General features: G+C 45.7%; 2 protein-coding genes across 3 annotated transcripts in view; both read left to right on the top strand.

The window, feature by feature from the left end:
• ZFR (zinc finger RNA binding protein) overlaps positions 1–6,612 on the top strand; it is a 38,765-nt gene extending 32,153 nt beyond the window's left edge. Inside the window, exons 18-20 of one of the 2 annotated variants that reach the window (XM_077346926.1) lie at positions 2,277–2,388; positions 3,122–3,219; positions 5,188–6,612. In XM_077346926.1, the coding sequence (XP_077203041.1) occupies positions 2,277–2,388; positions 3,122–3,219; positions 5,188–5,367 (390 nt within the window). In that variant the 3' untranslated portion in view covers positions 5,368–6,612. Of the gene's footprint in view, positions 1–2,276; positions 2,389–3,121; positions 3,220–5,187 lie in introns of those variants that run through there. The other variant, XR_013233001.1, reaches the window with a different exon arrangement.
• Positions 6,613–11,544: 4,932 nt separating this feature from the next.
• Positions 11,545–15,435, top strand: part of MTMR12 (myotubularin related protein 12) — a 49,081-nt gene continuing 45,190 nt past the window's right edge. The window contains exon 1 of the mRNA XM_077346925.1: positions 11,545–11,786. Coding sequence (XP_077203040.1) covers positions 11,598–11,786 — 189 coding nt within the window. The 5' untranslated portion in view covers positions 11,545–11,597. The remainder of the gene's footprint in view (positions 11,787–15,435) is intronic.

The following is a 15,435-nucleotide window of genomic DNA, read 5'->3' as shown; positions in this document are numbered from 1 at the left end:
GATCCACAAAGGCGTTTCCAGTGAACTCTCAGATTTCTGATGGTGTTTTTTATCTCCACGTTTGTCATAACTTCTGTTAAGCCTTTGATTTGCTTCTTTCTGAACAATGCACAACATTTTAAAGAAGTTTCCCTCTACAACAGGGGTAGTCAACCTGTGGTCCTCCAGATGTTCATGGACTACAATTCCCATGATCCCCTGCCAGCAAATGCTGGCAGGGGCTCATAGGAATTGTAATCCATGGACATCTGGAGGACCACAGGTTTACTACCCCTGCTCTATAAGATGGTGATAATAACATAGGATGAGTGTTTGATTTTCTACCAAATGACTTCAGAAGTGGTTTATTTCTCCAGCATGGTCCAGTGGTTAAGAACTATGGACTCTCATCCAAATTTGATTCCCCACTCTGCTGGGTGACCTTGGGCCAGTCGAGTTCTCTCAGAACTCAGTCCCACCTGCCTCTCAAGGTGCCTGTTGTGGGGAGAAGGAAGGGAAGGATTGTAAGCTGCTTTGAGATTCCTTATGGTAGAGAAAAGCAGTGTATAAAACCCCTAACTTTCCTTCTCTGTCTTTTAAGGATTATGCATGAAGTTTGTTGGAATTACTTTACAGCCAACTTAAGTACCTGCAAATCTGCTTTTTATTGTGCTACTTGGCTATGACTAATAATGGTTTAGATTTAAGGCAGCTTTTAGATTTAAAGCAGCCATTGCGAAACCCCTGCAATATTCTTCAGGCTTTGAGAAATCCCAGAAGTGGCGGGATCATGCCGAATATGGTTGGGAAGCAGAGAAGAATGGTTGGGAAGCAGAGATACATGCCTGCCTGTGGCCCCTCCTCTTCCCAGGCCCATCTTTGGCCATGGGGGGGGGGTTGAGTTGACATGACTATATATCACCCAATAAATGTTTAACAAACTTAAAATATATATTAAAAATTAATTAACTCCCATCCATTCAAGAAACCCTCCCAGGGCCATCTAGAAACTCTGGGGTTTCACAAAACCCTGGTTGAGAAAGCCTGATCTAAGGAGAGACCCATGAGCTCATACAAGGAAGTAGTCTCTGGCTTCCACCAATTTTCCTCATACTGGTTTATCGGGGCAGCTCAATATTTGTTGCCATCTTCCCAAGTCTTGGAGATTGGCAGCAGCAGGAGTGGGTAGCTCATGTACAACTTTCCCCATCTCTTTACCAGTACAGGTTCCAAGACCATCTTAGAGCACAGCATTGATAGGAGAGAGCGGGTGGGGAGGTTTGTGCATCCTCTCCTGTGGTGCGTGTGTGGGCTTCAAGGAAGGTTGCATCATCTTTGCAGCTTTAACCCCCAACACTTTAAGATTACATATTCTTCAAACCTGGGACTTTTCTGAGGCTTGCAGAAAGAGCTGTCAGGGTCTCCAGATTTAAGTATCTGCGGATGGGGGCTATTGTTTAGAGATGGTGTCCTGTTAAAACTATTGATGAAGGCCCTCTGATTTAGGTTGGCCTTATTTATGGTTGTCATTTGGCATATAAGCAGGCCAGCTCATAGTGAAAGACATTTCTCCTCCTCCCAAGTTGTGTGTGATGCGCAATAGGGTAGCCTGTGATCTCCAAGGGTTCTCCACATTGAGATTTGTGGTTGCTGGTAGCCATCTAACAGCAGCATTTGACCTATGAGTTGTCTCACTGTTTGTTTGTTTGTTTGTTTGTTTGTTTGTTTGTTTGTTTGTTGGCAATCTTTTTAATTTCCTGCAATATAAGGCTCTTCAATATTTCTTGTAATAGAGTCCCATTTTCATGGCAGCATTGCCCCAGATTCCAGTCTCCATTCATTTACTTAGTCCACGTACAGGCCGAGATGACATTTTGTGGAATGTAAAAGGAAATGCCAGAGTTGGTAATATGTGTCCTGTTTCTGTATTGAAATATATATGCTAGTATTTACTATTTATTTTTCTGATGTCTAATTTTCTCTTCTATTCCAAGGAGAGCCCAGGGAAGATTTCAACAAAAAGAGAACCATTTCCATAATAACAGTAACAACAAATCAATTAGTACATACAATTAAATGAACCTTAAACGTGTGCTTGGGCTTCCAGCGGACGCTGATGAAGTTAATTATATGCTTAACGTTTTGTCAATATTACCTGGCGGCCATTGACTTACAGCTATTTTGGACAACCTCCTTGCAATCCTTTGGTGCTGGGTGCAAGTTCTTGGCGAAGCCCTGCATCTCTTTCGTAAATGGATGTACAAACCATAGTCTTTATTTCTCTTCATTCTGCTTAGGCCATGGAATTATTAGTCGAAAAGGCAATTAGCAGTGCAACTGGACCACAAAGCCCTGGGGATGCACTAAGAAGAGTGTTTGAATGTATATCTTCAGGAATTATCCTTAAAGGTGAATCAAGAGGGGTGGCTGTGTTAGTCTGTTTGTAGCAGTAGAAAAGAAGAAGAGTCCAGCAGCACCTTAAAGAGGAACAAAGTTTGTGGCAAGACAGGAGTTTTCGTAACTCTCTGCTAACTTCTTCAGATACCGCTATGCTCACTATATTTTTCAGATACATTTTGGCTGTATCTGAAGAAGTGAGTAGTGACTCACAAAATCTCATAAAGGTAAAGGTATCCCCTGTGCAAGCACAGAGTCATGTCTGACCCTTGGGGTGACGCCCTCTAGCGTTTTCTTGGCAGACTCAATACGGGGTGGTTTGCCAGTGCCTTCCCCAATCATTACCATTTTACCCCCCAGTAAGTAAGCTGGGTACTCATTTTACCGACCTCGGAAGGATGGAAGGCTGAGCCAACCTTGAGCCAGCTGCTGGGATCGAACTCCCAGTCTCATGGTCAGAGCTTCAGACAGCATGTCGGCTGCCTTACCACCCTGCGCCACAAGAGGCTTCAAAAGCTCATAGATTGCCACAAATGTTATTAGACTTCAAGGCACTACTGGACATTTGTTCTTTTCTACCATCTTAAAAGAAAACCTGTGTAATGTGTTTCAACTTTAAGGTTTATGTACGTGACGCATTCTTCTGTTATTACCTAAGCTAACAAGTAATATTATCCATTACAGTAATGTTATCTCTTCTGCCGCCTTATAATAGAATTAAAGTTATTTATTCTTCTTGATCTAGGCGGTCCTGGCCTTCTGGACCCCTGTGAAAAAGACCCTTTTGACACGCTCGCTTTAATGACAGACCAGCAGCGGGAAGATATTACTTCAAGCGCACAGGTGATTTTCAAGTTAATAAAAAGGCAAAATGTAGTGGATATCTGCTGTGCAGAGAGTGATCATATGCCGTTTTTAGCAATAAAAGCTAAAAAATGAATGAATCGCCTATAAACTCTAGTTTTTGGAACTCTTCCTGGGGCAAAAGGAAAATCTATGTTTTATTATCAGTTACCTGTCAACTGAGAAGGCCCTGAGCAGGTTGAAAAAATAAAATGCCATTTCTAAGAAAATCATTTAAGTAATGACACTTGGACTTATATGACTGCTACTCTCAGCGAACTGGCTCACGGCGGTGTACATTTTCACAATACAAATCAATAACATAATAAACATTAATACCCCCCATTAAAACCCCAGTTAAAACAGTATTCTAAAACTCATTCACAATTGATGGTGATAATTTGGTAAAAAAATGCATCCCACGCGGGCCCACTGGGTGGTCCAGGTGGGCAGATGATTAGTCAGGTTGGTGTCTCAGGGGTAGATCATCTTGGGAGATTCGAGGCCAGTCTAGTACTTGCCTCTGAGGGGAGAGGGGAGCCCGATCTTAAACCCCTGGGGCCACTTCCTGGCCTCAGACAAATGTAACTGCATTATGAAAAGCACCAAGTAAATCAAAACAGAAAGCAGCGACTATCACTATTAGTAGTTAGGAAACCTTTTGGCCTATCAGGGGTCTTCTGACTGTTGACACATTATAACAGAGACCACTGTTCTGAGCTGGTCTGCTCAAGTTCATTCAATGGGGTTTATTCCCAGGAAGGGTTCTTAAGATGGAGCTGAAAGTGCCAGCCCCTTTTTGATAGAAGAGAATGGGGGGAAAGGCATGAATATCTTGCAGCAAACTCTCCGTAGGAGACCTAAGTGTCATATCCCCTTAATGGAGTGTTATTTACCCTCCCTGCCATGAAAAGCTTCACTTTTCACACCTTGAGCTTCAGTTAAAAAGACAGGACAGTGTTCTCCTAGGCAGTTGGCAACCCCTGTCCATGATATGACTAATGTTTTAAATTCACAGAACATTCACAAATTGGAATGGGCATGAACTGAACTACAAATCAAAATTCGTTTGTAGTTTGTGAACAGTTTATAAAGGGTTTGAGTTCCTTTAAAGCCCTGCTTTCTGTTCTGGTGAAAGCCACAAAAACGGCTTTCACTAGTACTACCTGCCGCTCAGCTGTTTCCCACTGCATAGCTGTTTTTCAGGCTGTCTTCTGGTTTTATTTATTTATTATTATTATATGCCGCCCTCCCCGAAGGCTCAGGGCAGTTTACATTAAACTAATCAACAATACATGAAACAGTCTTCGTTAAAAACATACAGTAATTAATAACATTATAACAGAATAACAATATAACAGTATAACAATATAATAAATAGTATAAAGATGCAACATTGCAATACCACAACAGGTCCAGAGCACTTTTGTGGAGTTCTGGGGGGAAGGGGGGGAGTGGGGGGAGCGGGGACCCTTCATTCGCTGTTGGTTGTGCCTGGTCTCAACCAAATGCCTGGCGGAAGAGCTCCTTTTTGCAGGCCCTGCGGAACTGTTTAAGCTGATGTCCCTTTAATCTGATGTCCCTTTAAACCTCACAAGACAGCCCAGTGGCCACTGCACAACTGTTTTTCAGGCTTTCTGCAAACTCTGCTTAAAGGGACTCTGGTCCCATTCGGTAGGTTTTGCAGGACCATAAATCAGTTCGGTTTGTGGTTCAGCCAGGAACCAAACAAAATTGCATTTTTCCAGTGCATGCTTATCCCCAGGAACGACGGTATATAAATCCAAATAAAAATAAATATTATTGTAGCACTTAGCTAATATGTGGCAAAAGTTAGCATATTGAAGAATTCTGAAAACTTTACAGACTGTTAAATGCAGTCTTGATTCATTGAAGTGCCTTAAGTAAAATTTGTAGAAGTTAATTTCAATGCTTGTCTCCCCACCCTCACCCCCTACCCGCTCTTAGTTTGCCCTACGGCTCCTCGCATTCCGTCAAATACACAAAGTTCTAGGCATGGATCCTTTGCCCCAGATGAACCAGCGTTTCAGTATCCACAACAACCGCAAAAGAAGACGGGACAGTGATGGCGTTGATGGGTTTGAAGCTGAGGGGAAAAAAGACAAGAAAGACTATGATAACTTTTAGGATTTGGGTTGTGTGTGTGTGTTTTTTTTAATGCACATTCAGTGTTAATGCAGAAAGTGATAACTTGAGGCCATTTGTTGTTAGATTTTCTTTCTCAGTGTCTCTTTAAAGCATCCAACAAGTTAGAAAAATTACTTACGTGGGGCATTCACACCATTTTTCAAGGATGTGCAGACTAATGGTGGCTGGATGGAAAGAGATCACAAATGGAAACTCTATTCCTATTTTTAATTAGGCTGTCTCTTCTCTCTTAAGTTCTAATATTAATAGCTCCCCTTTTCCGTTCTTTATGTTAAAGTGGTACACTGTGTACTTAAATCCTGACTGTATTTAATACAGTGTTTTGTGCTTCAGTTGCTTTGTGTATTTTGCTATTTTATTTAGAACTTTCTGTTACTTTTGACACTCGCTGTAAGTTGCTTTATATTAGAAATACAGTTCCCCTTTGCTGAATATTTTACAGCAGAACACTTCTTTTGTAAAGTGAAGCTGCAGGATTATTTCTTCTAAATGTGAAGCGTTAACACACTCTTATTCTGCTATTTAAGTGCTCTCAATTCAATGTTTCTGCCAATCTCATGGCATTTGTCTCCTTAGTGATATAACGGTGTAATTAAAGCAGATTTGTGTTACTCTAATCAGGTTCCTTGTTAGTTACGCTTTAGCAGTATAAATGCTAAATGTATACAGTATGGACTTGCACCAATTTTAGCAATTGCATAATTGATCAAAAACCGCATGACTTTGTTTTTAATAGAAGGGCTTTTTAAAAAGTATCATTTTAGTTTCATGCCTAGGTCTTTGTATGATCGACTTTGACATAGCGAGGCCAAAAGAATAACTTTCTGAAATTTTGCTTACAATGAAAGTTACGAGGGCATTTTTCCAATTTGAAAAGGGTTGGCTCATGACTTTCACATAGCTTTGTCAGTGTTAGCTCTTAATGAAAATAAAAGTTTGCCATATCAGTGCCTGTGAGATTGCTGCATTAGCTATTCTGTACTAAATTGTTCAGTGACAGAAAGTAGATGACTATATTTCTGGCAAACTGAAGGCTATCAGACAAAATCCCAGAAAATTATTTGTGGCCATAGTGTATGCTTATGTCTCTTTCAAACAGCTAACTATTATAGCAGTGGTGTAATTCAGGTTTACATCTGTTTGTTGATGTATGCTCTGGTACACAGGTGTGATTTGTTACAGCACTACAGTGGAATACTGAAATAAAAACTAAAACCTGTTAAATAGCTTTGTGTTCATTGCATAGCAGGGACCTCACTAGCCAAGTTTGCAGAATCCATCGGACTCCCATTTTTTATTATTGCTTGTCCTTTGGCTAGAATTTTCATTAATAGACACACAGCGTAAATACAGTAGCCACATAATGTACAGAAAATATCCAGCTGCACTTAAAGGCAAATGTTTTTGGAAGAGAGGTAGTGATTTCAGCCAATTTCTCCCCCTTCTGTTGTTGTCGTCCTGAAATTTATTTTAGGGGGAGGGGGATCAATGCACCCTCAGGAACAGCATTGGGGGGGGGAGTGATGTTTAGCAGTGGGAGGCTACAGCCTTTGGTTCTGAAAACTTGAATGTCATAGAATCGTAGAGTTGGAAGGAACCTCCAGGGTCATCAAGTAGGACCTACACAATGTAGGAACTCATAACTACCTACATTCTTAAGACTCTGGATGCAGGTCCAATTAGGGGGGATATTTTGCTGCCTTCCGGCTGTCGATTAAAGAGTGCATGTTAGATGTGCTGCCATCCAATACCAAGTTGTATGTCTTTTCATTGTTTGGCTGTCTGCTGCAGTGCAAGTGTTTGAGGCTCCTGTACATCATGCAATGTTTCCAGGTATTTTCCTGTTAATTTGGAGAGACATAATAGAGGTTCACTGGAATAAGAAGATGCAAACATTATCTCCGTCACTTAACCTGAGTGAATTGGAAAAACGGCATATAAATATTTTCAATATATATTATACACTGCAGTCAGAGACTTACTGCCTTCCTTGCTTTATCACCTTGGTTTCTCGCAGAAGGCTCTGTGGACTCCGCAGCTCTCCCCTAAGCTGCAAAGTAGAGGGTGAGAGGAGCGTTTATCTTGCTCAGAAGTAGCCGTGCTATGGATATGCCACCCTTTCTGCCTCCTTTCGTGCTACAAAACAAAATATGTCCTTGATGGACATTTTTAAAACACTAGATTTCAGCTCCTTAAAAAGACAGTGAGCGTGTTTCCTTTGCCTGTATGTACACACTATTTCCTGGATTGTGGCCAATGCCTGCTGCATTCTAAGAACGGATTTCGGGTTGCGGTAACTTAACTGCAATATCGTCAACGCTTGATACAAATCAGGCTTTTGTATTAAAGTAGATGGACCAAAGACTAGAGAAAGGAATTCAAAACAGGCACCAAGTTGAAACATAAACCTAGTCTGCATATTTCTACAACTGGTGCTCCTAGATAATTTCTGGAAAGCAGCAGCTGTTTCCCCAAACCTGTATCTTTAATTTGGCAAATCTGTTACTGGGTTGCCACCTCATAGTATAATGGGAGGAACAAAGGCACCCAAAGCTCATATGGTGACCAGATTTTAACATTGGTAAAGTGACCGGGGGGAGGGGAGGCTCTTGATTAAAAATTTGGTCTATATGGAGCAACAAGAATTTTCCTAGAACGCATAGAACACAAAAGTAGCATTGTAATTTTGCCCATGAGGTTGGGAGTTCAATCCCAGCAGCCGGCTCATCCTTCTGAGGTCGGTAAAATGAGTACCCAGCTTGCTGCTGGGGGGTAAAACAGTAATGACTGGGGAAGGCACTGGCAAACCACCCCGTATTGAGTCTGCCATGGAAACGCTAGAGGGCGTCACCCCAAGGGTCAGACATGACTCGGTGCTTGCACAGGGGATACCTTTACCTTATATATACATATACATACATATACATGCATGCATACATACATATACATACATACATATATATTACTTGCAACATAAGTACAATTTGCCAGGTACCCCCAGATGTCCCTCTAAAAGTGGGACAATCTGGTCACCTTAAACTAGAAGACCGTTAATCTGCTAAAAGAGAGAAAAAATCCCTTAGTGAAATGTCTGTTGTCAGGGGCTCTAGGATTTGGGGTGAGTCTCTGTGGTTGACTGACTGCAAGCACTGGGTCATGTCTGACCCTTGGGGTGACGCCCTCTAGCGTTTTCATGGCAGACTCAATACAGGGTGGTTTGCCAGTGCCTTCCCCAGTCATTACCGTTTTACCCCCTAGCAAGCCGGGTACTCATTCTACCGATCTCGGAAGGATGGAAGGCTGAGTCAGCCTTGAGCCGGCTGCTGGGATTGAACTCCCAGCCTCATGGGCAGAGCTTCAGACTGCATGTTGGCTGCCTTATCACTCCGTGCCACAAGAGTACAAGAGTACTGTTCCTCAAACCTCGCCCTGAGAACCCTCAAGTCACCATGTGCACATTTGCATCTGCAACAAACCAGAAGAACAGTTTCATGACTGATCAGAAGAGCTCTGACAGGCATGTTGTTTGGGGATGCTGGGAGATGTTCTGGCATCTTCTGTTGGGGTATAAATACAGTGTCCAGGATACAAAAGAAAAAGAAGACCCTGCAGGGGGCAGCAGAGGGAAAGCTTGTCCCATAGGAAATTTTGACTCTATTCCTTCTGACAAGGGAATGGCAAACCACCCTTTACTGAGTCTGCCAAGAAAACGCTAGAGGTCAGACACGACTCGGTGCTTGCACAGGGGATACCTTTACCTTACCTTCTGACAAGGGTAATTCCTTGTCCTTCTGCAGATTGCTAGTCTTAGGTCTGTATCCTGCTTCTTCTCAGAAGTTCCACACAATAGAACCATTTCTCAGCTGGCTACGTAGTAAAGACTTGTATCTCTCACCCTTTTTCCATGTTCATGTTCCTGAATTAAGGTTTCTTTACTCTATTAACAAGTTCACGAACAATCACTTTGCTAACATTTTTGTGTCCCCTTGGTTGCCCAAATAAACAGGGGAGGGGATGTGAGTGTCCTGCATAGTGCAGGGGGTTGGACTAGATGACCTATGAGGTCCCTTCCAACTCTATGATTCTATGAATTTAGGGTTACTGGAGGCAACTGAAGATGAGCTTCATCTTCAGGATCTGGCATTCTAAGGAGCAGCTCCTTACAGGAATGATACAGTCCCTGTATTCAGCTTCGTCAGTGTTTAAAAATCAGTAACCTGGTTGCTCTGTTCTGGACCAACGGAAGATTTGGAAGAGTTCTCTCAGGCAGGTCTAGATACTCCAGCAGAGTTTTTTTCCCCAAGTCAATTTAATACTGCTTTGTACGGTTAGGGAAAGTTTCTTTCATTTAATAACCTAAGCTGCTTTGATAATCCTGCTGTTTCACTTATCTTGCTGAGTGGTTTAACAAGTAAACCCCTTTCAGACAGGATGGCTGTTTGCCAGGAAGCCGAGGCAAGACGCCTTAATTACATTATTACAATACTTATATGGTGGTTGGCATTGGAAATGAGAGGCGGCTGTATTCTCGGGCCTGGAAGCTGTAGCCCATGGAGCAGTTCCCTTTATCTCATCATAACCTGCCTCGCAGAACTATGCTGTGCTGCTCTGAGCTCCTTCGAAGATGAGGTAGGAAGTAGGCAAAATATTTCCTAACAGCAGGCAGCAGCCAAAAAACCACCCTTCTATGCAGAGAGAGAGAGAGAGAGAGAGAGAGAGAGAGAAATACAGCATACTGAGTCACAAGAGTCCTATGTAATTATGTTAGTTTTCATTGGGTGAGCCAACTTGCCCTCAGTTGCAAGGAGCAAGGTTATGCATTGGGCACTTCATAGACAAGGCCAGATTTGTCCTCTCCCACAGTATTTATCGTAGAACCCTGCTTTCCCCCACGTGCAGCCAGCTGGGTGACCTTGGGCTTGCCACAGCACTGATAAAGCTGTTCTGACCGAGCAGGAATATCAGGGCTCTCTCAGCCTCACCTCCCTCACAGGGTGTCTGTTATGGAGAGAGGAAGGGAAGGCAATTGTAAGCCTCTTTGAGACTCCTTTGGGTAGAGAAAAGCAGCATATAAGGACCAACTCTTCTTCAGTAATATCAGGGCTCTCTCAGCTTCACCTCCCTCACAGGGTGTCTGTTGTAGGGAGAGGAAAGGGAAGGCGACTGGAAGCCGCTTTGAGCCTCCTTCAGGTAGGGAAAAGCAGCATAAAAGAACCAACTCTTCTTCTTCTAAGAATAAAATGGGGAGAAGAGAGATGGTATCTGTTTCTCTCAGCTCTTTAGAGTTGTTGGGATCTGTTTGTTTGTCAGCTCTTGCAACAGTCCTTTTGAATGGTCTCTTGTGGCCCTTCCTTGCAAACCCAGGGAATTGCTGGTCACCATTGTGGGATGGTAGGTGAATTTCCTCCAGGCCAGGGTATATTCTGAAGATATTTTTTGGGGGGGGAGGGGGGAATCACTGGGATATGAAATTGGAGTCATTGTGGGTAGGCGGTAGTTGTGAGTTCTTGCATAGTGCAGGGGGGTTGGACTAGATGACCCTGGTGGTCCCCTCCAAAACTATGATTCTATGACTACAATTCCTGAGAGTCCCTGCCAGATGGACATCTGGAGAGCCATAGTTCACCTACCCCTGCTATGGTCGCTCTCAGCCAGTGCTGGGGTTGCCAACCTCCAGGTGGCACCTGGGTACCTCCAGTTGTTATAGCCGTTTTCCAGACTAAAGATATCCGTTCCACGGGAGAAAATGGCTGTTTTGGAGGGTGGACTCCGTAGCATTATACTCCTTTGAAGTTCCAAACCCCGCCCACTCCTGCCTCCAACCCCAAAGTCTCCCGGTATTTCCCAACCCAGATATGGCAACCCCATTCCCCAAGTAGAACAACTTCTCCCTTCATTACGTCGTTGGCTTCGCCCACCCATCAGAAAACCTTAGAAGCTCCCGAATTGGTGGGCGAAGCTGTCAATCCGAGCTCGGCTTTGAACCCATGCCGGCTTCCCGGCCCCGCCCCTCCGCACGAGAACCAAACCGCCGTCCCGGCTGGCACCAATCGACGGAAGGCGAGGGGCCCGTGGGCGGGCGATGGGCGCCGAGTGACCGCGCGCCGGCCCAATGGCGGCGCGGCTCGGGGGCGGGGCGCGCCTCCACAAATAGGGGAGGCCGCGCGCGGAGGCGCGAGCGGAGCGAGGCTCGGGCCGCCGCGCGGAGGATGGGCGGAGTCAACTACGCCAGACGGAGCAAGACGGCGCCGCACGAGGAGCCCGGAGAGCAGCTCGACTCCTCCTGGGAGGAGCTCCCGACGCCGCCCCGGCCCGCCGCCCAGGCCCCAGGGCCAGCGATGCTGGGCGCGGGGGCCAAGGCAGCCAAGCCCTCCTTCGTCTCCTACATCAGCCCCGAGGTCAGTCAGCGCCGCCGGCCTCCAGGGCGCGCCGGGGGATCTCCCGGAATTGCAGCGCCGCCCCGGGAGACGGGGATCGGCCCCCCGGGAGGAAGTGGGCGCTTGGGAGGGAGGCAGGGAGGGCGCTGTACCCTTCTGGCTCCATCCCCAAATCTCCAGCACTCTCCGAGTTAGGGGTGCCAGCCTCCAGGGCGGGCCGGGGGATCTCCCGGAATGGCAGCGTCACCCCGGGAGACAGGGATCCGTTCTCTGGGAGGAAGTGGGCGCTTGGGAGGCAGGCAGGAAGGGTGTTGTGCCCAACTGAAGACCCTGTACCCTCCTGGCTCCATCCCCAAATCTCTAGTACTCTCCCAGTTAGGGGTGCCAGCCTCCAGGGCCGGCCGGGGGATCCTTCAGAATGGCAGTGTTGCCCCGGGAGACAGGGCTCGGCTCCCTGGGAGGAAGTGGGTGTTTGGGAGGGAGGCAGGAAGGGCGTTGTGTCCCACTGAGGACCCTATACGCCCCTGGCTCCATCCCCAGATCTCCATTACTCTCCAAGTTAGGGGTGCTAGCCTCCAAGGGGGATTTGGAATTGCAGTCTTTCTCCACACGTCAGAGATCTGTTCCCCTGGAGAAAGTGGAGACATGGGAGGGAGGACATTGTGCCCCAATCAGGTCCCTGTCATCTCCATCCCCAAATCTCTAGCAGTTTCCCAAGTAGGGGTGCCAGCCTCCAGGGGAGACCTGGAATTGCAGCTCCTGTCCCAATGACAGAGATCTGTTCCCCTGCAGAAAACAAATGCCTTTGAAGGAGGCGTCTATGGTATTGGGACCCAGTGAGGTCCCCGTACCCCCCCCCCCCGGCTCCATCCCCAACTCTCCAGCAGTTTCCCAGATAGGGGTGCCAGCCTCCAAGGGGGACCTGGGGATCCCCTGAAATTACAGTTCCTCTCCAGTTGACGGGTATCAGTTCCCCTAGAGAAAATGGAAGCTTTTCAAGGTGGATTGTACCCTGCTAAAGTCCCTGTTCTCCCCAGTGACCGTCCCCAAATCTTCAGCAGTTTCCCAGAGCTGGCAAACATAGCTGAGGCAGAGCTGGGAGGGCGGAAGGGGTGCAGGAGCTTGGGGAAGGGTCCGCTTTGCGTCTCCTTCTGCACTCAAACTCAAGTGGTAATGCTGGTAGTAGCTGTGACTCATGTGCTCTCCCCACACCCCCAGCTTTTATTAGATTAAAAAACGCAATCATATGAAACATACCCTGTGTACAGCAGCCTAACTAGATGTCTGTCGCTTTTTACAAAAAAACAAAACAAAAACCCTTGATACTTTCTGCTGGTTTAGACTCCTGTACTAATAATCCTCAAGGGGTTTGGTTTGGACTTTTTGTTTTAATAAAATGATTTCACCATGTTGTGTTTGTGAGCTACTTTGGCCTTCATTTTTTTTAAATGAAGAGTATGGCTAATAAACTCTTGCTAAGTACACATCTTTGGTGAAGGCAGAGCTCTATAAACAGCCCTGTGTATGCTTTCTTGTGTAGATAGTTCTCAGTTCTTTTAGCACCTTTGCAAGGGTGATAAAGGTATTATTAGGTAGCCGTGATTGCACTCAAGAATGCTTGGGAAAGACGGTGTAGGGTCAAAGGGTAGTGGCGGATCATCCCAGTGTTTATCATTGGAGTTGCTGGTAGGATAAGGAAAAGATGGAGATACCTTTGGGTTAATCGTTAACTAGGTAGTGGCAGGGTGGCAGTGCGTGTTCCAGCTGTGCTCCTCATCTAATGTGCTGAGCACGTAAGCTCTCTGTATAATGTAATGCTGTCAAAGCAAGTGGCAAAACAAATTCACTTAGGGGGTTGAAGGAAGTTTCAGTTCAGAACAGAAAGTTGAATTCTGGGCATAAGCTTTCATGTGCATGCACCAAGGGTAGTCAAACTGTGGCCCTCCAGAGGTCCATGGACTACAATTCCAATGAGCCATGGGAATTGTAGTCCATGGCTCATGGGAATTGTAGTCCATGGGCATCTGGAGGGCCGCAGTTTGACTACCCCTGGTGCATGCACTAAGTGTGTGGAAGTTTATACCCAGAATTAAACTTTCTGGCCTTCAAGATGCCGCTGCACTCAAACTTTGTTGGGTTGTTTCAGACCAACGTGGCTACCCACCCGAATGTCACTTAGGAGATGAGTGAGATGGCGCTGTAAAGTGTGCCCTTTAAGGCAGTTGGCTTTGGAGTCTAAAACATTCTTTGCTTTTAGGCTGCTGCAGAGTCAGCTGGAATAAGGATGCTAAACTACGTGCCGTGTGGAGTGTTCTGCAAATTCTTCTTGAATTGCCTCTTTCCATCCCTGTGGGGAGTAGTCCACAGTTGCTTAATGGTGACCCGGCTAGCCCAGGTTAGCCTGGCCTTGTCAGATATCAGCAGGGGTCGACCTTGGGGAGTGTTTTGATGGGAGACTGCTAAGGTCAGGAAGCAGAGCCCAGCGATGAAAGACCACCTCCGAATGTCTCTTGCAGTGAAAATCCCACGGGGCTATCTCTTGCATTCTGAATATGCTCAGAGATCTGCATTAGGACACTAATAGAATTTCTGCCACTCTAATAGGAGCAGTGTTGTACAATGGGATGGCTTGTATATTTAGGCAATCACATGTGTGTTCTCCTACTACTGCTTTCCGAATAGTGAGGGCCACTGGCTGGGGGATGACCAGGAATGAGTTTTCAATGCTGCTTGGACCTGAAATGGACCCTTTAATTGTATTCCTTATAAATGAATTAATGGCTCCTTGCTTCAGTGGGGGAAAGGATACACCATCTACATCTGGGGTAGTCAACCTGTGGTGCTCCAGATTTGCTGGCAGGGGCTCATGGAAATTGTAGTACATGAACATCTGGAGGACCACAGGCTGACTACCCCTGATCTACATGAACTACTCCAATCTCAGGTGACCTGAGTTTTTTAGGAAGATTTTTCAAAATCTGTGTAACCTCATTTTGAATTTTTAGAGGTGTCTTTCCTTTAATACCAAGCACGTCTAAATAAAGATGGGGGTCTGTTTAGTGGGTTTTGGTTAAAGGCAGGATGGGAGTCCTTGGCCTAGTCTGCACACATAGGGTAAAGCACTTTCAATGTGCTTTGGCAGCTGGATTTTCCTGTGCAGAACAGGAAAATCTACTTCTAAAGTGCACTGAAAGTGCATTATCCATTGTGCGCAGACTAGGCCCTGGGCTAGGACCTGAAAAGGCTTGAACTATTGTCAGCTCTGCCGTTTTCTGGGGAGATGTGCATGGCTCAGTTACCCAGCAGTTGACCACAGTAATATATTTCATCACCATCTGGATCGCTTTTTGAGCTGACCGAACTGTAAGATAACAGGCTTCTGTGTCATGCCGTGCCTGTATTTTGAAGCATAGGCAAACTCATTGTCATGCCGTGATTAAAAATTGTTGTTAGAAGGGGAAGGGGGGGGAGCTGAATGAGATTAAGGGCTGCAGGCACTGAACTACGCAAGCTTCCAGTGCCTTCAAAGTTAGGCTGGGTGATATTTTTGGGAAGCGAAGGTTGCTATGAGCAGGAACGGGAAGTCGGTAAGGTGACATAGACACAATGAGGAGCATAGAGCTGGATGGGAGGGGTTGCCCAACAAGGAAGAGATCATGGGGTGGAGTTC

The sequence above is a fragment of the Paroedura picta genome, chromosome 7 (assembly GCF_049243985.1).
Source record: "Paroedura picta isolate Pp20150507F chromosome 7, Ppicta_v3.0, whole genome shotgun sequence".
NCBI lineage: Eukaryota > Metazoa > Chordata > Lepidosauria > Squamata > Gekkonidae > Paroedura > Paroedura picta.
Note: the sequence above shows the minus strand (reverse complement) of the source record. Positions and strands in the feature narration are given on the sequence as shown.